The sequence below is a fragment of the Dendropsophus ebraccatus genome, chromosome 7 (genome assembly GCF_027789765.1).
Source record: "Dendropsophus ebraccatus isolate aDenEbr1 chromosome 7, aDenEbr1.pat, whole genome shotgun sequence".
NCBI classification, from domain to species: Eukaryota; Metazoa; Chordata; class Amphibia; order Anura; family Hylidae; genus Dendropsophus; species Dendropsophus ebraccatus.
The window spans coordinates 95,461,661-95,486,544 of NC_091460.1; the positions used below are offsets into that span (position 1 = coordinate 95,461,661).

Sequence of the window (24,884 nt, forward strand, 5' to 3'; positions counted from 1 at the left end):
TTTAACAGTATATTTAATTGCACAATGGTGGATTCGTTAGAATTAAATTATTGAACAACGAAAGGGACTTTAATACAAAGAAAATGTGTTTTATTAATTTAATATATTAACTATTAGAGGCATCGGCATTCGGCATTATTGCCGGCTATATTTTAAGTACTCCGTACAGGACCGCCTGTAAATCCACAGCCGTGAATTTGCACAGTTCCGGCCGCAAACAATGGTCTTGTTCATTTTTTACGGGTCCGTTTACGATCGGGCCGTAGGCTCATACGTAGTGTGCACTGTGCAGCCGTATATCGTATACTTTCCAGCGTACGCATTAACCTCAAAACTACGGGCGAATATTCGCGGCTCGCACTACGGCCGTACATATACGTAGTGTGAACATAGCCTTAATGTGGATATGAAGATTTCCCATTTATTATCTGTATTTGAATTTGACAACAGCCTCTTCCAGTCTATGTCCTGAATTAAAGTCCTTAACCCAGAGAAATTGGCCTCTTTAAAATTAAATATTTTTGCAGAAACAGAAAAAAAGAGAGAGAGGCCATTGCTATTGTGGGAATGCTAGAGTTGGACCAGGTTTTAGATGACATGGTACACTCTGTTTGATCAAATAGTTTGCTAAGATCCTCATTTTTTCAGGTTTTTATTGTGTGCACGCTGGGGGGAGTATATATGGTAAGCACTAGCACCTGTAGGCTGCTGTTGAACATTCTGTTTTTTTTTTTTGGGGGGGGGGGGTGTTGTCTGTACTTAACCCTTTAACGACATTGGGTGTAAATGTACGCCCCCCGCAGGGTGGTACTTAACGCAAATGGACGTAATTTACGGCCGATGTTTACCCGATCACTGTGTGTAAACACACAGCAATCAGGTAATGATGGCTGATATAAATCATAGCAGACCATCATAGCTTGTCGGCACGGGTGGTGGTTAATACCCCCGTGCTGACGATCGCTGCTATAGGCTGATCCGTTCAGATCAGCCAATAACAGCGATCTTCAGCTTTCCGGGTCATCAGTGATCACTGATGACCCGGAAAGCAATGGCGTTCAATGCTGTCCGAGAACGGCACAGACCGCCATTACTGTTAAAAGTAATGGTGGCCACGGTGCCACGTCCCGATTGACGTGATCGGCCGGTCGGCCGGATCACGGCGATATAAGTCCCCAAAAAAGTAAATACCTGCTCTGATCACCTCTTAATGTTAAAAAAAACGTAAAAAACACTACATTACACTACACTACATGAAATAAAGTTTTACACTACACCACTACACATTTACATACCCCATATAGAAAAATACATACCATATATAAAAATGGCCCACAGGGTGTTTTCGGTGGAGGACGCATGCGCTATTATTGCCTCCAACACCGAAACAGCCAGTGAGGATGAATGGGGGATCCTTTTTTCCCCCATTCATCCTCATCCTCATTATCCAGTGACGTGTCTGGGGTAGCGTAGTGTATGCTGCCCCCCAGACACGTCTTTTCCGCCAGTACCGTGCCAATAAGAGATGACGGTATGACGTGAAATTCTACGAACTCTGTGAGAGTACCTCAGGGTACACTTACAGATTTGGGGTATGTGCACACTGTGGAATGGCGAAGGATAACCCTTTGTGCATTCCGCAGCTGGCACCCGCACCCATTCTATGCACGGGCGGATTCCGTCGTATGTCCAAAGAATGAACACGTTAATTCTATTGACAGAGGGACCGTGTGTAGGATGGAGTCTATGACACGGACGGAGACGCGCACCTGCATCAGTCCTCCGGCGGGTGCCAGCTGCGGAATGCACAAAGGGTTATTCGTCGCCATTCCGCAGTGTGCACATACCCTTAGAGTGTATGAAGGAAGGGACACATGAATCCAGCCCCCAGATGCCTCCTCCCCCCACCCCCGTTCCTCGGAGTTAGTGGGAAGATCGTTCGGGAACTGATCTTCCCACTGCTGGATAAAGGTTACCACCCGTATGGGGATAACTTTTATCCCAGCACCCCCTCTTCTTGTCCCTTGCTGTCCGAGCTACTGTAGCTTGTGGCATGATCCGAAAATATCAGAAGCAGTAATAAAGCCCTAATATTTAGCAGCCATGGAGCGGACCCAGCGCTTCTGGATATGAAGGACCCCGTATCGCACCAGGGCAACATTTTCTAGGTGGCGTCCCGCACACTGGAAAGCTGGAGACATCAGAAGAAGCGCAGAGTGTGCCGTAATGGGGGATCAGGAAGGACACCATTTTCCAGGGTGACACCTGTCCTGATCACCCCGGCCTCTGCATACTGGATCTCTTCAAGGCGTACCACATGTCATTGGAGTTCAAGATTTTCTAAATTCTGTCCCTTATTCCTATTTCAGGGGTCACGTTGATCCAGGGATTATTCTCATTGCCATTATGGAGTCAGGAAGGAATTTTTCCCTGTGATGGGGCTACTGTCGTCTGCCTCACAAGGGTTTTTTGCCTTCCTCTGGATCAACACAGGTTGAATTTGATGGACTCCTGTCCTTTTAAACCCTATAAACTAATAATTGGCCTAATACCCACAAATAAATTAAAATTGTCCCTTTTCCTCAACTAAATAGGTATGGCTGCCATTCCCATTAGAGGTTTGCCATGTTGCACTTACAAAGCCTCTGTGCTGCCAGGACAATAGAACCCCCCCCCCCCCCCAAGTGACCCCATTCTGGAAACTACACCCTATAAGGAATCTAACAAGGAGTGCAGCGGGGATATGACCCCCTGGCCATGAAAATGAAAAAAAAAATATTTTTTATTTTCACAGCACATGTTCCACATATGTGCCCGTCACCAGTGGGGTCCATATACTCACTGCACCCCTTGTTAGATTCCTTATGGGGTGTAGTTTCCAGAATGGGGTCACTTGTGGGGGGTTTCTACTGTCCTAGCAACACAGTAGCTTTGTAATTGTGACATGGCCTCCATCCTCTATTCCAGTCTCTAAATGGCACTCTGTCCCTTTGGTGGCTTGCCCTGTGCCCTGTGCCCATATGGCACATTATGCCCACATGTGGGGTATTTTTGTACTCAGGGGAAATTACTCTACACGTAGAGTAAAATCAAGGCTAGACGAACATTTAGTGTAAATTTTTCTTTTAATTTTTACACTTAATCATTGATCTTGTCTTAATGTCTTCAAAATGTGTAGAGCAATTTCCCCTGAGTACAGAAATACCCCACATGTGACATAAAGCGCCATGTGGGTGCAAGGTAAGCCTCCAAAGGGAAGGAGCGCCATTTGGTTTTTGGAGGCTGGATTTGGCTGGAATGGTTTTTGAGGGCCTTGTTGCATTTAACAGGCCTCTGTGTTGCCAAGACAGTTGAAACTCCTCACAAGTGACCCCATTATGGAAACTACACCCCTCACGTAATGTAACAAGGGGTTTAGTGAGCATATGCACCCCACTGGTGATGTGCACAAATGTGGAACAATGTGGCATCAAAATGAAATATTACACTTGGTTTTTTTTTCATTTCATTTTTCATTTTCAAAAGGGGTTAAAAGAGCAAAAAAACAACCAAATGTGTAGAGAAATTTCCCTTGAGTCCATACATGCCCCACATGTGGACATAAAGCACCATGTGGGCGTAGGGAAAGCCTCTGAAGGGAAGGAGCGCCATTTGGATTTTGGAGGCTGGATTTGGCCAGAATGGATGATGAACGCCATGTCGCATTTACAGAGCCCTCGTGCTGCCAAGACAGTGAAAACCCCCCACAAGTGACCCCATTCTGGAAACTATACCCTTGAAGGTATCTAACAATGGGTGAAGTGAGGATTTGGACCACTTTGTGCCATGAAAGTGAAAAAATTTAAATTTTCCCTTTAACGTCACATTGTTCCACATTTGTGCCCGTCACCAGTGGGGTCCATTTGCTCACTGCACCCTTTGGTAGATTCCTTGAGGGGTGTAGTTTCCAGAATGGAGTCCCTTGTGGGGGTTGTCCAATTTTTTGGCAGCACGAGGGCTTTGTAAATGCGACATAGCCCTTGAAATCCATTCCAAAGAAATCCAGCTTCCAAAGGTCAATTGGCGCTCCTTTGCTTTGGAGGCTCGTCCTGCGCCCACTTGGCACTTTATGTCCACATGTAGGGTATTTCCGTACTCGGGAGAAACTGCGATACACTTTTGGTGTTTTTTTTTTTTCTTTTATCCCCTTGTAAAAATGAAAAATGAAGGCTAGAACAATGTTTTAGTGTAAAAATGTGAATTTTTGCCTTTTTTACGCCACATTGTTCTGAAAATCTGTAAAGCACCTGTGGGGTCCAAATGCTCAACGTACCCCTTGTTACATTCCTTCAGGGGTGTACTTTTCTAAATGGTGTCCCTTTAGGGGTGTTTTTTATGTTTTGGCACCCCAGAACCTCTGCCAACCTGAAGTGGTACAGTCAAAAATGACCAAATATAACGGAGGCGTTGAAATTCACTAGGCGCTCCTTTATATCTGAGGTTTGTGGTTGCGTCAAATAGCACATTAGGGCCACATATGGGGTATTTCTATAAACTGCAGAAACGGGGCAATCAATATTGGGGTGCATTTCTCTGGTAATAGGTTTACAATTATGAAAAATATTGGATTACAATAAAACCTCTGCACAGAAAATTAAAATTTTCAAATTTCTTTGCTTTTATTTCTGTGACTCCTCTAAAGGGTTAAAAAAAACTTTCTGGATGTGCTTTTGCAGAGTTTGGGGTGTGCAGTTTCTTAAATGGGGTGCTTTGTGGGGCTTTCTTACATACAGTCCCCTCAAATACACTTTTAACCTGAACAGGTCCCTAAGAACATCTGATTTTGAAATTTTACTGAAAATTTGGAAAATTACTGCTAATGTGTCAAGCTTCCTATTGTCTAAAAAAAATTAAAGATAGTTTAATAAATGCTGCCAACATAAATTAGACATATTGCTAATGCTATTTAATATATAATTTATGTGGCATAATTATTTTCTGTATAAGCAGAAAAGTTTCAAAGTTGGAAAAATGCATTTTTTCAAAATTTTTCACGTTATTTTGTTTTTTTTTTTCATAAAGATTTGTTATAAGTATCGACTCCAATTTACCAGAAATGTAAAGTACCATATGTCACGAGAAAACTGTCTCAGAATCAGCCAGATAGGTAAAAGCATCCCGAACTTATTAATGAATAAAGTGACACAGGTCATATTCATGAAATTTGTCTCTGTCCTTAAGGCCATTTCAGGCTCTGTCCTTAAGGGGTTAATTGAGAAGTCCAGCGGAAATTTTTATTAAAATATTGTATTGCCCCCCAATAGTTATACAAATCCCCAATATACACTTATTACGGGAAATGCACATAAAGGCATCAAGGCCTCACTTCCTGGATAAAATGGTGATGTCATGATCTGATTTCCAGAGCTGTGCAGGCTGTGGCTGCTGGAGAGGATGATGGCAGAGGGATGCTCGGTGTCCCTCCAGTGCCCTGTGTTTCTCAGTGTCCCCCTGCCATCATCCTCTCTTGCAAATACAGCCCGCACTGTGCAGCACGCTTGGCATTTGTCAAGGATTGGCACTGTTAATTCGCCACTGGCACCCATTCAGGAACGGGTGCATTGCCGTTCAGGAATATACAGTTATGTCCTGGGATGACGCGAAGCACCGGAGCTGCATTGCAATGTAATCTGCCTATCATCAGGCAATCACATAGTTAAGTCCCCATGGTGGGACAGTAAACTAATGTATGAATGTAAAACAAAACACACACACACAAATATAAATAAACAAAGTACCAAAAATGTTTAATTCCCATCTGGTTAGAGATGAGCAAATTTACATTACAAACAAAGCAAATTGCTTTCCCAGTTTCCCAGGACTGGATCCAGCTTTTCCAGGCACCTGGGGAGGAGCAGCACGGAGATCGGAGGTAGCCGACATATAAGCCAACTGCCGAGCAAAGAAGTGCTTCATTTGTAATGTAAATTCACTCAACTCTAGCTCTGGTCCTTAAGGCTAAAATCACCCTGGTCCTAAAGGGGTTAATGATGGACTAAAGAAAAGCAATATGCAACTAATTAACTTACCGTGTTGTAGTATTCTGCTACATATTCTGAATGTAAGTAATTTGCTTCACACCAGTCAATTTCTGAACTGTGCCTTGCAAAAATATTTGGCGGCATGCTAAATTGGATAGAAATATAAATACACCATTACACTTTATTATACTTTTTAAATCACTACTGACATTTATTGTAAAATAGTTAAACAGTCCACATCTGAACTTTAAGAATATGTATTCAGGAATATACATTAAAATGTTTAACATTCAATTTGCCCTGTGGAAACACACATGTGCAGATCAGCTGATGTGCCCTGAAGGGGAGCCAATAACACATAGTTTATTTTCATTTTGTCAAACAGTACCTGTTCTACCTAGTGTTCATGAAGATGGCTTCAATAGCCTCAGGTAATCACAGACTGTAAATGGATGATATTAATCATCATACTATGTTGATACATTGTAATTCATCCAGTGACAAGACAGCTCAGGAAATATCCATCCCATGTATATTTCTAGCTTAAAAAAATATGAAGGCTTTGTATATCATAACACAAAACAGAGAGACTCTTTGAGGCACATTTATCAATTTTTAATTTTGTGTTCCACTAATTTAAAATTTCCACTGTTTCCCGCCACTGGATTTAGCAAGAGGTGCACACCTCTCCACCCATATGGTGTCAAGGCGGAAAAAAGCATACAGTTTTGTTTCAGGGGCTTGCGGCATCTCCCGGCGGTCAGCCAATCAGTGTGCTGCCCTGCCACAGAGCACTGATTGGCTGACCGCCAGGAGACGCCGGGAGCCCCCAAAGCAAGCCGGAGCAGGAAGCCAGTACAGTATGTTCCCGGCCGCCAGGGTTAATGGCGCTGGGTTTGACATACTCGCAGTGGGATGACAATCCCGCTGAAAGTATGTCAGCCCATTGAAGTAAATGGGCAAGTATCCGCAGCAGATTGCTGTGAGAAACCCGGAATTTTAACCATTGTTATTCACTTTACCTATTAGTGGTTTTAGTTTCATGACTGATCAACTGTATATTGTATAACAAGACTATTATCTGAAAGATCGAAATCAACATCAAACCACCACCAAACAGGAATGACTGAAGTGGAACTGCCAACACAGTGTCCAACCCTAATCACTTTTAAAGATCTGTTAAACTGTTAAATGGCAACCATACTGAATAAATTCTGACAGTGGATCGAATGCCTATATCTTGAAATGCCTGAATATTCAGTGACAGAGCAGGATTTTCCAGCAGCAAGCAGATTAACCAGTTAGGGAGCTGTTAGGTTGGCACTGATTGGTTGCTATGGGCAAAACTGTTCAATCAGATAAATCTGGCCATTGTTACTTTTATCTCTTTACACAGAGAACAGGTCATAAAGGAAAGACTGAGATTTCTCCTCTTTTCAGATCCATTCCTAGCTTTTGTTTCAATCTCAAATCTGTCAGATAAGTCTGTGTGAGGAAATGCCAAAAGACAGTTTTCTTCAGCATTTTTTGCACACTCTTGAAGAAAATTTTTTGAATCACATGATCAATTAGAAAACGTAACTAAAAACGTATGCATTAAACCCACTATTTTAGAAAAAAAGACACAAAAACTTAAAGCACCAAAATAAAGAAATAAATATAACGGATTTGAACGAGGCAAAAACCACTGTGATGAACTGTCTGTCTCGCAAATCCATCACTCCAGCAATATGGATGGATTTTTTGTGACTGCGGGGTAACAATCACAGTTACATAGTTACATAGTTAATACGGTTGAAAAAAGACACATGTCCATCAAGTTCAACCAAGGAGGGGATGGATACAGGGAAGGGGGAGGGGTGATAGGGTCTATACCAGGGGTCTCAAACTTGCGGCCCGCGGGCCAACTGCGGCCCTCGGGACACTAGTTTGCGGCCCCCACCTCACCCAGTGTCCCGCATTACATGTGGCCCGACCCAGTGACGTCGCTAGGCATTAAGATTCGGGGCCAGTGCCCCAGACAGGAAGTCACTGCCTCGAATCTTTTGCCTACCGACGTCAAACTACAGTGGGCAGTGCCGGCGCCCGACAGCGATCGCCCCCAGAACATCCCCCCCGCCCCGGCACTCACTGCGTCAGCACTGACCTCTCTCCCCCTCTCTTCCCTGAGGCCGGATCCCACGGATGTATAGCACGCTGGGGACGCGCTGCTCAGTGACGTCATCCGGACCCTCATTTATTGGATGGACGGCCGTGGCGGCTCCACGCTCCTGCGGCGTCTCTCTCCTGCCTCTAGTCTACACGGGCTGGAATGACGTCACCCGGCAGTTGTGCCCCGCGACCGGCGATAGCGGATCCAAGCTGGTGAGTATTCTATTGTAACCCAGGGGATGGCGGCCGGGGGGTGGGAAGGCTGGGGGGTTGGCAGTGTGTGTGTGTGTGTGTGGGGGGATCAGGGCCCGGTGGGGTAGTGTGTGTAGGGGGGGAGTAAGGTGAGATAGTGTGTGTAGGGGGGTAACGTGGGGTAGTTTGTGGGGGGGTCAGGTGGGATAGTGTGGGCACTATATGAGGGCATTGGCTACTATGTGGGCACTATATGGGGGCATTGGTTACTATGTGGGCACTATATGGGGGCACTGGATACTATGTGGGCACTATATGAGGGCATTGGTTACTATGTGGGCATTATATGGGGGCACTGGATACTATGTGGGAACTATATGGGGGCACTGGATACTATGTGGGCACTATATGGGGGCACTGGATACTATGTGGGCACTATATGGGGGCATTGGATACTATGTGGGAACTATATGGGGGCACTGGATACTATGTGGGCACTATATGAGGGCATTGGTTACTATGTGGGCATTATATGGGGCATTGGATACTATGTGGGAACTATATGGGGGCACTGGATACTATGTGGGCACTATATGAGGGCATTGGCTACTATGTGGGCACTATATGGGGCATTGGATACTATGTGGGCACTATATGAGGGCATTGGCTACTATGTGGGCACTATATGGGGCATTGGATACTATGTGGGCACTATATGGGGGCATTGGATACTATGTGGGCACTATATGGGGGCATTGGATACTATGTGGGCACTATATGGGGCATTGGATACTATGTGGGCACTATATGGGGCATTGGATACTATGTGGGCACTATATGGGGGCATTGGATACTATGTGGTACATATATGGGCGCATTGGCTACTATGTGGGCACTATATGGGGGCATTGGATACTATATAGTTCACTGTATGGGGAATTGGCTACTATGTGGGGCACTATATGGGGGAATTGGCTACTATGTGGGGCACTATATGGGGGGATTGGATAATATGTGGGGCACTATATGGGGGCATTGGCTACTATGTGGGGCACTATATGGGGGCATTGGCTACTATGTGGGCACTATATGGGGCATTGGCTACTATATGGGGGGATTGGCTACTATGTGGGGCACTATATGGGGGCATTGGCTACAATGTGGGGCACTATATGGGGGGATTGGCTACAATGTGGGGCACTATATGGGGGGATTGGCTACTATGTGGGGCACTATATGGGGGGATTGGCTACTATGTGGGGCACTATATGGGGGATTGGCTACTATGTGGGGCACTATATGGGGGGATTGGCTACTATGTGGGGCACTATATGGGGGCATTGGCTACTATGTGGGGCACTATATGGGGGGATTGGCTACTATGTGGGGCACTATATGGGGGCATTGGCTACTATGTGGGGCACTATATGGGGGGATTGGCTACTATGTGGGGCACTATATGGGGGGATTGGCTACTATGTGGGGCATATATGGGGGGATTGGATACTATATAGGGCACTATAATTGGGATTGGATACTATATGGGGCACTATATGGGGGGATTGGCTACTATGTGGGGCACTATAATTGGGATTGGATACTATATAGGGCACTATAATTGGGATTGGATACTATATAGGGCACTATAATTGGGATTGGATACTATATAGGGCACTATAATTGGGATTGGATACTATATAGGGCACTATAATTGGGATTGGATACTATATAGGGCACTATAATTGGGATTGGATACTATATAGGGCACTATAATTGGGATTGGATACTATATAGGGCACTATAATTGGGATTGGATACTATATAGGGCACTATAATTGGGATTGGATACTATATAGGGCACTATAATTGGGGTTGGATACTATATGGGGCACTATAATTGGGATTGGATACTATATAGGGCACTATAATTGGGATTGGATACTATATGGGGCACTATATGGGGGGATTGGATACTATATGGAGCACTATAATTGGGATTGGATACTATATGGGGCACTATATGGGGGATTGGATACTATATGGAGCACTATAATTGGGGTTGGATACTATATGGAGCACTATAATTGGGGTTGGATACTATATGGAGCACTATAATTGGGGTTGGATACTATATGGAGCACTATAATTGGGGTTGGATACTATATAGGGCACTATAATTGGGGTTGGATACTATATGGAGCACTATAATTGGGGTTGGATACTATATGGAGCACTATAATTGGGGTTGGATACTATATGGAGCACTATAATTGGGGTTGGATACTGTATAGGGCACTATAATTGGGGTTGGATACTATATAGGGCACTATTCAGTCAGCAGCATGTGGTGACTGTAGGGGAGTGGCTATGGAGGGTTACTATGTTGTTTTTCTTGTGGAACCCCTGATGCGGCCCAGCCTCACCCAGACTCTACCTCCAGCGGCCCCCGGGCAAATTGAGTTTGAGACCCCTGGTCTATACATATGCATTTAAGTTATTTTGGTCTAAGAACTTGTCTAGGCCGGTTTTGAAGCCCTCTACTGTTTTTGTTGTGACCAGATCCTGTGGTAGACTGTTCCACAGATTCACAGTTCTCAGTGTAAAGAAGGCATGGCTGCTTGTGAGTATCAATGGGATCCCATTCACTTGTTTGAGTAATGGAGTCATGCAGCGTGGTATGCAGAGCAAAACAGTGGTGACTAGTGGCCCTTTAATGCAGCAACTTATTTTCTTCCCCCCAAACAGCCTGTCCAAATATTACATACAGATAGACCTAATCTTACAGTTAATTGTTTTGGCCATTTCAGTCTTTTATTACCATTTTTTCTCTGTTCAGAATCCACTTCTGGTTTAGGCTAGGTTCACACTATTTAAAAATGACATCTGTCTTTTATTACAACGGCGGTCAATGCGCAAATAATGGCCGTTATTTTTTAAATAACGTCTGTTTTTCACAATGATGGCCATTGTTATGAAAGACAGCTGTCATTTTTACATAGTATGAACTTAGCCTTAGGCTGGAAACCTTGCATCAGAAAAAAAGCTCCAAAATTACTCTGCAACATCTCTTTAGAAAGGCAACATTTAGAAGCATCCTCTCTCTCTATGCTATTATTCTGCTTTCTAGGACAATCAGGCATGGAATGTGGCCAAGTGTCCCATTGCCTGAGCTGGATGTTAAAATAACAGGGTCTAAATACCCAGGAGATGCAGAATGCAAACCCAATTCTCCTTTGATGGATTTAATTATATCTGTGCCCCTTAAGTGGATATAGGTAAAGAGATAGCAGCACTGCGGAGTGCAAGAGAGCCAGGCTAGCCTCCCTGCCATGTTATAGGATACCTTCTCTGTTCCCAGAGGGACACAATAATGTAATTTCACCACAAGGTTAGGCCTTCCCCAAGCGGAAGCAGCTTGGTGCTTAAGTGGTAGTGTCAGTGGGTGTGAATTTCTTACTGGGATTAAGGTTTTTTTTTTTCCAAGGGCACTGTGTGGGGCATGTTTTATTACTGGAACAGTGTGGAGTGTTTTGTTTTGGGTTAAAGTGAGGGGCATTTTGGGGGGGGAAAAAGGAAAGAGAACAACTCCAAATCATAGAAGAAGTTAACAGCGGGTTATTGAATAAAATATATATTATTTTCCTGTGTATCATTACTATTCTCGTCCCTGGCAGAGTACTGTGCACTGTCCCAGAACAGGCCCTCTTATCCTCACACTGTTATTATGACCATTCCTGTTCTGGAAAGCTATGGTTCACTGCAAACTGTGTGTATTGTGTCACCCCCTCAGTGTTCAGGTCTGCTATTCCATTCATTTCTTGTATGCATATTCAGGTATCAGTGCCTAAGGGTATTATGTCGCCCCCCCCCCAGTGTTCAAGTATGGTACTTCTCATGTATATTTCACTGTATATGCCTAATGGTGTGATGATGCAATGGCTGGATGTCACGTGACTTGCCCCTGCTTCCATGATAACTCCAATGGCCATCGAGCTTTGGCTGAGGAATACTATGTGACTTCCTCTCTGCCTCAGTCTTGTTCTCCACCATCAGGGGGACAAGTTCTCTGTGTGTTCTCTCTCCCCTGTCAGGAGAGAGATACGTGTGCTCTGTTGCTCCAGTTCCACAAGAAGTGTTCCTGGCTGTGTGCTATTCTCAAGTTCTCAAGATTCTCATCTATTCTCCAGATCTGGGTGCCGTTCTTCAGTCATTCCTCTCATCATCTTCTCTAATCATCAACAGCAAGTATTCATCTCAGTCTCATTCCACCCAGCATCTTATCCTCAGTATCACTACTACTCCCATCATCCAGCCCGCTATCAGCACAGCCTATTGCAGCATCACCCATTACTTTGCCTTATTCAAGCCTGCCTTATACCCGGTTGCATTCGGAGAGACTGTTGCTACTAGTTACCACCGTTACAATAAATATACAACTACAGTTGTTTCTGAAGCTTGGCATTGGTGTGATAATTGATGCCCTGACTAAGGACAACCAAGAATCGCATGCCTAGTCTCTGCTCGGTCAGGAGCCCAGTTTCCAACTGCAATCTCTCGTGCCTAAACCGTGACAACCATCTGGTAAGCAGCTGCACCGGTTCCGACCCACAACAACATCCTCTCAGCGGAGTGGCACCTAGGGGCCCGGGCATTGCAACTGTACTCGCTAGAGATGAGCGATCACCAAGCATAAAACATGCAGTATTTCATTACTGGTGACTGAAGAACAAGCATGCTCAAGGTTCACTCACCTCTAGTGCCTACAGTATTGTGCCAGTGACTAGAATAGTAATACTCAAGGTTCACTCACCTCTAATGCCTACAGTATTGTGCCAGTGACTAGAATAGTAATGCTCAAGGTTCACTCACCTCTAGTGACCACAGTACTGTGCCAGTGACTAGAATAGTATTACTCTCTAGTGACTACAGTACTGCGCCAGTGACTAGAATAGTAATGCTTGAGGTTCACTTATCTCACTGACGACAGTACTGTGCCAGTGACTAGAATAGTAATACTCGAGGTTCACTCATCTCTAGTGACTTCAGTACTGTGCCAGTGACTAGAATAGTAATACTCGAGGTTCACTCATCTCTAGTGACTTCAGTACTGTGCCAGTGACTAGAATAGTAATACTCGAGGTTCACTCATCTCTAGTGACTACAGTACTGTGCCAGTGACTAGAATAGTAATACTCGAGGTTCACTCATCTCTAGTGACTACAGTACTGTGCCAGTGACTAGAATTGTAACGTTTGAGGTTCACTCATCTCTAGTGACTACAGTACTGTGCCAGTGATTAGAATAGAAATGTTTGAGGTTCACTCATCTCTAGTGACTACAGTACTGTGCAGGGGCAGGCTGGGCCCAGGGGCAGGGTGGCATATGCCCCCCGGGCCGGTCCCCCCAATGCACTTAAGGGCTGCAGGGGCCGGATGTCATTGAGGCTCTGACACTTTAAAAGTGCTTTTAAAGCACTCAGTCGGGTGAGCATATACTCCCATCTTGCTGAAAGTACAGCATTTGGGACAAGAGCTTCCCCCTGCCGTTTGGTCCACAGACACCACAGCCGGAGCAGAGACAAAGCGCCCCTCCCCCAGCCGACCTGTCCTGACAGAGCACAGTGTGAGTAAATGCTCTGCCTTCAGGAGCAGGGAGAGAAGGGACAGGGGTCTGTACTGCGGGTCCCTAATACACACCACATATGTGAGTGCAGCTAGTGCAGTGCATCATAGCTATCCATCAGCATGGAGATCCCCCATAGACTTAAACATAATCAACTAGAGATTGTTCGAGCCACTTCCAGTAATATACAGTAACTTTCCTGGACTTAATAGTGTAATATGCTGCATTATTGTGTCCTGTGAAACTATGTAATCCAGCAGGAAACAGTCTAAGCGTAGTCACCAGCTGATGGTAACTGACTGGGGTAACTCACTGCAGTATGTCACTATATACCTAAGACTTTTTTTGGTGGGATTTGATGAATAGCTATAATGCACTGGATAAACGCAGCGTGAACCTAAGAAAAATGATATTACATCTATTTTTAGGTTTCATAACCCCTGTGGACATGTCACTGGACATGTCACTGGTAAAGTGCTCGAGGGGATGTACATCTCACCCAGGTTAATACATAGCATGAGATGGTGAGTCCAGGAGGCATCTGTGCTCAGCAGTGTTATGCTGCTGAGCTATTATTTATTATTGCCGGGCCTGGACTTACATGGAATGGCAGGTAGGTTTTGGTAGTGGGACTTGCCATTCCCTTCCCCCCCGATCCAGGTCAGGTTTTGGGGTCAGGTGTTTCTGACCCTAATCAGCCTGACAAGGTAAAAGCCCTGCAGAGGATCCAGTGTTTGCTCTCAGCAGGAGTGATCAGCCTGGGTGTCTGTTTGGGAGCAACCTGGGAATAAAGCCTCTGCTGGAGCTTGTGTATACCCTGCGGTATCCAGGTGAAAGATGCACTGTGATAAGTGTTAGATAGGTGAGCTAACCTGTTAGTAAGCGCCCAGACGGGCAAGACCTTTTTGTTTGTTTTATTCTTAAAGCACGGTGCTGCTGTATTTATGTTTTGCTGGACTGTTTATGCTGCAAATAAACGCCAAGCTGTTATTTTACAAGTCCAAGTCTGCTGTGAACTGTGTCCAAACACACCATCCCCCGGGAAGATCCCTACACCCCTAATAAAAAAGACAAATATTTCTTTAAAATAAAGTACTGTATTAAAAAAGCCCTTACATGTCACATTAAAGTACAGTGTTTTTCCCCCTTTAAAAAAAAACAAACTGTGACCATAATTGTTGCATTAGGATGTGTTTCCACATTTGCGTCCAAACATGGATGAAGCCACACTGCCATTTCTTCACTGATAGCCATACACTGTTGCTGGGTTTATTGGCAATATGGCAAGGCTTTTGGTAAAGAACTGGTGTGCTTTCCGCTGTTTGAAATGCATTGTGAGGCTATATTCCCACACAGTATGTTTGCTCAGTATTTTGCAACCAAAACCAGGAGTGGATGGAAAACACAGAAAGGCTATGTTCTCACATTGTTGAAATTGAGTGGATGGCTGCCATTTACAGACAAATAATTACCTTTTTTTTTTTTTTTTTTTTTGTTAAACAACGGCCATTTTTTGCTGTTAAATGGCGGCCATTCACTAAATTTTAACAGTGTGTGATCAAAATACTGTGTGGGAACACAGCCTAAATGTGAAATAAAGACATTAAACAATTCTTTTGCATCATTCATAGTGCATGATTAAGGACTTAAGCATCAGAAGTAGCATCTGAGCATCATGTCATGGGCCATAGAGTGACACAATCACTAAGAAACTAAGTCCAATGCCATGCACTGTAAGGGCACATGATTAGGAATCATTAGGAAGGTCTGATGTCATGAGCATACCTCTTATACAGAGATGCAATCAGATAGAATACACAGTTTTAAAAAAGGGTTTCCTATTGGATAACTCAATTTTTTCGACCACTTCCAAAATGAATGGGTAAGATAGTAATCAAGCTTAACTGTGTTGTCTATTGGAGAAACTTATAATAAGCGAACGAATAGGAGCTCAGGTGACAAAGGAAGGGTTTAATACCCCCACTATCGCTATAAGAGTAGACTACAGATACTACCAGAGATATAACATGTGAGATCAGCTACTGTTGATAGGATAGTGGCAGAGAACAAATAGGTGTCTTGAGCTTTATCACCTATATGTCTTCTGTATGCTGTATACAAGTGAATTAAGTGTGTTTGAGCGCATTACAAAGTACTGTATGATAGACAGACAAGCAGACAAGGGGTAGTATAACTTGCAGTATACACTGCCTATCTTTATCCTTCAAAAAATAAGTATAGTGAGTGTTTATTAATTTCACTTTTAAATTTGTCCTTGGGCTTTTAGGCTATGTTCACACAGTAATTTTGTATGCAAAATAATGGCAGTTTGATAACGATGGCTATCAGTAATGGTCATGAACATTATTGATCGCCGTCATTATATAAAAAGATGTTGTTTGAACATAGCTTTAAAATTTTCCTTTTCATAACAGTGTCACAGCGATCCTGTATGTCAATCAATCAAATCCTAAACAAATTAAAGGAGAACTCTGGTCGTATCTAAAAATCCAGCGCCGTCAAGGAGCGGGGAGAACACAATAAAAAATTTATACTTATCCATTCCCATGCCCCTGCAACACAGCATCACCAGCTCACTCAATACTGCCGGTATCCTGTTCCTCCTGTTCCTGCATTGTTATATTCCGGAAGTACCCATTCAGCCAGTCAGTGACTGCAGCAGTGTCCTGCCCCAGTATGGGACATTGCAGGACCAGGAACTGCAGAAGGCTGGTCTGTGAGCAGTGATGCTGCGCTGCAGGAGCATGCGGACAGGTGAGTACAGATTCTTTAATATGTTCTCCACCCCCCACAGCTTGGGACCGTTAGGTTTGTCAGAAATTCTTCTTTAAGTACATGTTAACACACCACGATGATTTGCCACTACTCGTGGGCCACTTTTTTGTGCTTACCTCCCAGGCTACAATTTGCCAGCCAGACCCAGTCTGCAGCCCTCATATCTTACTCCTTCCTATGCATCCACCCTTTTGGTGTCTGCCCTACTTCTCTGTGCAGCCCCCACATATGATTTTTACTCTAGGTCCCCCCCTTGCAGGCCCAGTATAGTATTACTACCCAAGGTATCAGACCACCTTTTAATATTAATCCCCATCACCATATAGTATCAAGTATCAGCACCCTACATATAGTAATATCTGCCCCCCTCCCCCTGCAGTCACCATATAGTATCAGGTTTCATCCCCTCCCATATAGTAATATCAGCTCCCCTTTTTATTATAAATCCCCTTCCTGTAGCATCAGCTCCCCTCCTCCTCCAGTCACCTTATAGCATCAGGTGTATGTCCCTAGCAGCCCCAATAGTCTCCAGTGCCTCCTGTGCAAAAATAATAAACACTTTACTCACCTAGCTTCCACTGCCTCCTCTTCTTCTCTTCCCCGCTCTGTGCCTCTCTCTGCTCCGTCACACAGACGTCAAAGCACTGGAGCAGGGGTACAGAGCGGCCTTTTGTGACCGCAGGCATAACGCTGCCTGTGGTCACAAGAGTGATTGACAGCGAGAGGAGCCAGTGGCACCTTGCAATGTCAATCAGGGCGTCCTGTCTAACTATAAGCCTGCCATTAGGCATGCTAATAGCTAAAGGGGGCGGCACTGCACCCGACGGTGGCCCGGCACTTGTCCGGGTTCACCTGGTGCTGGCGTCCCCTTGTGAATGATGGGGTGGTGCGCTCTGTGCGGTATTTCCTCCCTGATGTCTATACCATCTAGGCGCTCACATAGATTGCAGCTACAATTTACAGCTGTATATTGGCATGCAGGTATAGGCTATGTACAGTATTTTTGCTCAGTATTTTGGTCAGTATTTTGCAATCAAAACCGGGAGTGAATTGAAAACACAGAAAGGCTATGTTCACACACTGTTTAAATTGAGTGGATGGCCGTAATTTATTGGGAAATAATGGCTGTTTTTTTAATCCACACCTAGTTTTGGTTGCAAAATACTGCCCAAAATACTGAGCATAAATACTGTGTGGGAACATAGCCATAAGTTGTAATACATACTGGACATGGAGAGGTGACACCTGTGTTTTACGCAACTGCCCCCCAGACTGCAAAAAGCTGTGAAATTTGTGCACAAAATGGGGGTTTGCATCTTCTGCAACCTTTTGTCATAAATAATTGGCACATCCTTAGGGCTATGTTCACACGTTTTATTACAGTACTACTGCGGTACTAGTTACTTCACAGAAATGATGCAGTGCCACAATGAAATGATTAAGTACTGCAATGTAACTGCAAAGGGTGAACACAGCCTATAAAAAAAAAAAAACATGTAGTGCATTTTTCTTCTTAGGGTGGGTTAACACATAATGGAATTGCAGAGGATTTCACGCTGCGAGTTCACAGCGAAATCCGACGCAATTCCCATAGTGTGAGTTTGAATAGGATTACATACTCTCAGCAGAATTTTCATCCCGCTGTGAGTATGTAAACGCCCCCCTTCCACCTTAACGTGTGGTGGCCTGGTAAATACATTACCGGTACACGCTCTGGCCTGATTCTGTGGCTCCAGACATCCTAACATCCTGCTCAGCCAATAAGTACGCTGTCCCGCCACACCCACTGATTGGTTGAGCGGGATACCGGGAGCCACAGAAGCAGGCCAGAGCGTGGACCGCTAATGTATTCACCTGGCTGCCGCAGGTTAAGGGGGGCGGTGCTTACATACTCGCAGCGGGATGAAAATTCCGCTGCGAGTATGTAATCCTATTCAAACTGACAGTACAGGAACTGCAGCGGAGTTCGCTGCAAACTCGTAGCGATTCTGTTATGTTTGAGCCCATCCTAAAGAAGATAAATGCAACAATCCCGCAGCAAATCTACAACTAATCTGCAGTATGTGAAAAACTTTAAAAGGCAATTTGTCACTATATTTTATGTTGTTTTAGGCTATACTCACATGTTCTATAGTTTTGTCTGTAATTGCAGATCCGCAGTTATGGCCCATTGTTTTCACTAGGGCCGTTCACTCTGTCTGTATATTTATGGATCCTCAATCCGCAAAAATTGCATCCACAAAAATTGCTGACAAGCTCTAGTACTGGGCGTAATTACAGTATATCCCATCTATGGGAGCACCCATAGATTTTACAAATGAAACATCCATAACATCCATAACTTTTTTGCTGATCTGCAAAAAATATGGATTACAGATGCAATACAGATGTAATACGGATTAATTTTTTTGTGGATTGCAGACAAAGATTGTAGATTGCAGACATCATATACGGTCCTGAAAAACTACTGAACGTGTGAATGTAGCCTGTAGCTCTGCAGCAAACAGTAATGGCAGAAACCCTGTGAACTACAGAGCATGTTGATGAACTGCTGGTCTATAGTTTGCAGCTAATAAACATGAATTTTAGAAAAACTACTGCAGCATGAAAAACTTCAATAACAAAACATTGAACCAGAAAACTACTGCAGCAAAAAATAGAGCAGTATACAGGGCCGCCGATAGGGCAGTACAACTGGTACTGCCGTATGGGGCCCGGACCCTAAGAGACATGGGGGGGGGCCCGTCGGGCCCGCCGGCCGCCGCCCCCGTCCGCTACGCTAGGGGGGCCCGCACGGCCCCCCTTGCCACCTGTTTTTGAGCATCCCGAGAAGCTGCGGCTGCGCAGCTTCTCGGGATGCACAGATCGCTTTGATGTTCCGCCCGCACATGGAGCGGGCGGAACATTAAAGCGATCAGAATACAGGAGCAGGACCTGGCAGCGTCCTACTCCTGTATTCTCTCCCATAGGCTGCCGCCACTTCATACCAGCAGCCTATGGGAGGCCGGGCCGTGACCTCTCCGGCAGGCGTGATGATGTGACGTCATCACGCCTGCCGGAAGTCCCGTCCCTGCGGCTCGCAAGATGGAGCCCAAAGAGGAGGAAGAGCTGCTGCCTGCACAGCGCGGATTAGGTGAGTAGGATGTTTGTTTTTTTAGGGGCACCTCTGGGGGCATTATTAGTTCATGGGGGACACCTCTGGGGGCATTATTAGTATATGGGGGCACCTCTGGGGGCATTATTAGTGTATGGGGGCACCTCTGGGGGCATTATTAGTGTATGGGGGCACCTCTGGGGGCATTATTAGTGTATGGGGGCACCTCTGGGGGCATTATTAGTGTATGGGGGCACCTCTGGGGGCATTATTATCTCATGGGGGCACCTCTGGGGGCATTATTATCTCATGGGGGCACCTCTGGGGGCATTATTAGTGTATGGGGGCACCTCTGGGGGCATTATTAGTGTATGGGGGCACCTCTGGGGGCATTATTAGTGTATGGGGGCACCTCTGGGGGCATTATTAGTGTATGGGGGCACCTCTGGGGGCATTATTAATTCATGGGGGCACCTCTGGGGGCATTATTAATTCATGGGGGCACCTCCGGGGGCATTATTAGTATATGGGGGCACCTCTGGGGGCATTATTAGTTCATGGGGGCACCTCTGGGGGCATTATTAGTTCACTGTGTTATTAGCTCATGGGGGCACAGCAGGGAATCCTACATACAGGGGGCACAGCAGGGGATCCTACATACAGGGGGCATCCTACATTCCTACTCGCTTTACTGCACATAACACCAAACAGCGCAGTTACTATGGGAGCCTACAGGAGGGAGAAAGGGAAGGAAGTTGCTAGAAATGTGCGGAGCCTAAATTGTTTGTCTTGCAGGTTCTGAAAAGATAAAACATATCTGGAAGAAATCATTATGGCGGACTGGGCCGGATGGAGAGGAAAAGGGAAAGTGACGCCTCAGATCAAAGAAGACGTCACCTGTGAGTCACTGTATGACACTTTTCTTATTTTGTAGAACATCATTTAGTAGGGGCGCCCCGAGGTGACAGCTACTACATTATCTGTACTCAGAGATATCACTGTGTTATCTGTGGTGTTACATAGGACTGCAGGTGACTACTACATTATCTGTACTCAGAGATATCACTGTGTTATCTGTGGTGTTACATAGGACTGCAGGTGACATCTACATTATCTGTACTCAGAGGGATATCACTGTGTTATCTGTGCTGTTACATAGGACTGCAGGTGACTACTACATTATCTGTACTCAGAGGGATATCACTGTGTTATCTGTGCTGTTACATAGGACTGCAGGTGAAATCTACTACATTATCTGTACTCAGAGATACCACTGTGTTATGTGGTGTTACATAGGACTGCAGGTGATATCAGGTGATTTCTCCAGGTTGCAGAAGTTAAAACTTCATCGTGCCCAGGTGTGCTGGTGTCTGTATACATGTGTGCTGGTGTCTGTATGTGTGTATACATGTGTGCTGGTGTCTGTATACATGTGTACTGGTGTCTCTGTGTGAGATCAATTCTAGAGAACTGGCTCATATATCCCATTTTCCCCAGTGGCTTAAAATGTAACCTCTGTTATACAGTTATAAAATTGTAGAACCTAAATGTGAACAAGGTGCAATTCAAATAGACACTTACTTGTATAGCTGTCTCTTGTGCTCTGTATGCAGTGCATTATATTCACCCTTGCAACGTACAATTTATAGCGTGTCTACAAGCCCAGCAGGGCTCATTATGATGGAGACTAAAACTTATACAAGAGTGGGGTAGGGGTTCTCCTGTATTCAGAATGCTGTTAAGTGCTAGGCAATGCCCCGTCTGGGATTATTGAATTTCGAGGGTCTATGCAGAGCAGGATAAAGACACCTCTGCTGCACAAACAGGATCTCCTAGAAAGTGTTCTTACCGCCATGAATTCGCTATCACTGTCTTGGGTGAGCTAAACTAGTCTGCCTGGGGGGCTGTGTGATTTGTATATGCTCACTAACATGGAACAGCCTCATTATATTAGCCTTATCAACATATTCTATGTTAGTGAGCATACCGGGGGGGGGGATATTGGTGAATATATACAAATCAAACAGCCCCCCAGACCCTCGAAATTCAATAACCCCAAACAGGGCATTGCCTAGTACTCAACAGCATTCTGAATACAGGGGAACCCCTACCCCACTCTTGTATAAGTTTTAGTCTCCATCATAATGAGCCCCGCTGGGCTTGTAGACACGCTATAAATAGTACGTTGCAGGGGTGAATATAATGCACTGCATACAGAGCACAAGAGGCAGCTATACAAGTTAGTGTCTGTATGGTGACATTTAAATTGCACCTTGTTCACATTTAGTTTCTACAATTTTATAACTGTATAACAGAGGTTACATTTTAAGCCACTGGGAAAAATGGGGTATATGAGCCAGTTCTCTAGAATTGATCTGAACCAAATTATACCTCCCAGCAAGGCGTGGGTCGAACACACAATTTTTTTTTTTTTTTAATAATGTGGGGGGCCCAGACACTTTGGTTGTATGGGGCCCCGAAATTCCTGATGGCAGCCCTGGCAGTATAAACCTGGTGATAATCCCTATAACACCGTGTTCATACATGGCATTTTTTTAAACTGTCACTGCAGTTTTTGAGCTAAAGCCAGGAGTGTATCTGGCAGGTAGAAGACATAAGTGCTTCCTTTATTTTATCCATTATTTTGAATCCACTTCTGGTTTTGGCTCAAAAGCTGCAATGGCAGTTTCCTAAAAAGCCACTATGTGTGACACCAGCCTTACACATCTTATTGCACCCACTTGTTATGCTATTTTATAGATGTCCTAACATCACAGGCTTTGTCAGCAAGTAAACAGCATATTCTATTTGCCATCTGTAAAACTTGGTTGGTAACAGGTGATAATCTTTTATAGTAATATATAGATAGATATAGATATAGATTATAGTATAGTATACAAATTACAATAATACAAAGCTGAGAAAGTAGTTAATTTGCTAAAATGGCAGAATATTACTGTATATAAAAAGAAGTATTGTAAGCGAACACACTGAGCACTTCCAAAAACGTCATGGATAGCTGGTTAAAAAAATGGATTTATAATTTGTAAATACGCTGCTTCCCTTACATAGAAGATGCAGTATAGCTATAAAGGATTATATGACAAATAATCAATGTAGCATCATTGTATTTTGTGAACATAATGTAAGGTGTCAGATCACATTGCACATGCTTTCTCATGACAATAAAACTGTTGCTAAGAACCGTGTTATATAAAAAGTAAGGCAAACTGGGGTACATTGTAAGGCTATGTTCACACAATGCCGAAAAAAGAGAATAGGCAGAAGCCTTTTCTATTTAAAATTAAAGCGTAACTGTCATGTTTTTTTTTTTATTGCAGAAATCCGTAGTATAAGCGTTTTTAAGAAACTCTGTAATAGGTTTTATCAGCCAAAAAAGCCGCCTCCTGTACTCAAGAAGCAATCTCCCTGCCTCCCCCCCTGACTTCTTATCTGTGCATTATCAGGCAAATCCGTCTTCATTACAGAGAAGCCAGTGAAGACGGGCTCTGCTCTCTCCATTGTAAGCCTATGAAGGGGGGAGGGGCCGAGGGAGATGAGGGAGCAGGAAGAGGTGACATGAAAGTCAGCTGTTTGTAGACTGTCTGGGCACCTAAAACGCAGGATTCGGGTTTCAGAAAGGTCAGTGCTTATCTATCAACTTACTGAGAAAAGATTAGAGAGTGTTGTGCTTTGCAGAAATCCTCCGTGCTCAGTCACTCCTAACAGCCCCTCCCCTCTCCATAGACACATAATGGACAGAGAAATCCTGCTTCTTTTGCAGTGAGGGTGGGGGCTGGGAGGTTGCTTTTTTAGTCCACAAGTTAACTCTTTCAGTACATAAAACCTATTACAGAGTTTCTTAAAATCGCTTGAACTGTTGATATTTAATGTTTTAAAAAAAATGACCCTGAAATGACGGTTACGCTTTAAGTTCATTATTGCTACAACTTAATTGACTTTAATGCAGTGCATTGAAGTCAATGGAATGACAGACGTCCAGTGCACACAGTGTATAAAATGATGGATCTTATCTGTGCAGACATTAAAATAATGATCATGACAATTATTTTTGGACATCGTTTGCAAACAGCGGACGTTATTTTTTAGTTGTTCTTTTTTCACCGTCCTTTTACCGTTTTTACTAATAGTTTCAATGGACATTTCAACTATAGTTACATCCAAAGGCCAATTAGTCCACCTAAACTAGAATAATGTACCAACAGCTGTCATTGCACTGACGGGCAGCTGAACAGTGAAATGGTGGACGTAATTTTAAACCCAGTTTCCGAACAGAGAGGAAGCGTTGTGTGAACATAGGAAAGAGGAAGATTATCATAAATAACCGTGTACATAAACATGGTTTCCAGCAGATCCCAACGACAGGGTCTGACAATATATAAATTTTTTAACCTACATATTTAATTAAATGTAAAATGGACTGATCTCCAGCCACTCTAATATTTAAGCTTACCTTGAAATTCTGAGGTAATGTAAAGCAAGTAGGTGATACGTGACAGGTGCACAAGCAGCTTTTCTGTATGAGAGAGTGAAGCAAATAGTGACACAGGGAACAGGTTATATGGGAGGTAAGATGGGTGTGACAGAGATAGTAAAGGGCTGGTATGTATATTGTCTTGTGTGTCACAGGTCATACTGGCTTATATGTTTAAGAGTACACAAAACAGTTGCTATAGATGGCTTTGTGTGTGTCCCATTGATAAAACAGACAGCCTATGCTGCTCTATGTCCTAACTGTGGGACCATACAGTGCAGAGCCATTGCTGGTAGAAGCTAAAAAACATGTTACCATGATGGCATTTTGTATTTATGGACAAACTGTAAGTGAATACTTTTTTTCCCTGCTAACCAGACATATTATGTAGCTATATATGCTAAACACCAGGAAGCGGAGACCAGGCAACCCTTATCTTGTCTTATCGTTACATTCAATCCAGCCAACATAGGGCAAACACAGCCCAGCTGACATGTGCAATTCATTGCTGATA

The 24,884-nt window shown here is 44.1% G+C and overlaps 1 protein-coding gene across 2 annotated transcripts in view; it reads right to left on the bottom strand.

Moving 5' to 3' along the window:
* The window catches only part of ACER1 (alkaline ceramidase 1), an 88,939-nt gene extending 64,519 nt beyond the window's left edge, over window positions 1-24,420 (bottom strand). For both annotated transcript variants that reach the window (XM_069976645.1, XM_069976644.1), the window contains exons 1-2: window positions 24,350-24,420; window positions 6,069-6,165 (exon numbers count right to left, since the gene is read on the bottom strand). In XM_069976645.1, the coding sequence (XP_069832746.1) occupies window positions 6,069-6,164 (96 nt within the window). In that variant the 5' untranslated portion in view covers window position 6,165; window positions 24,350-24,420. The remainder of the gene's footprint in view (window positions 1-6,068; window positions 6,166-24,349) is intronic.
* Between the last annotated feature and the right edge of the window lie 464 nt (window positions 24,421-24,884).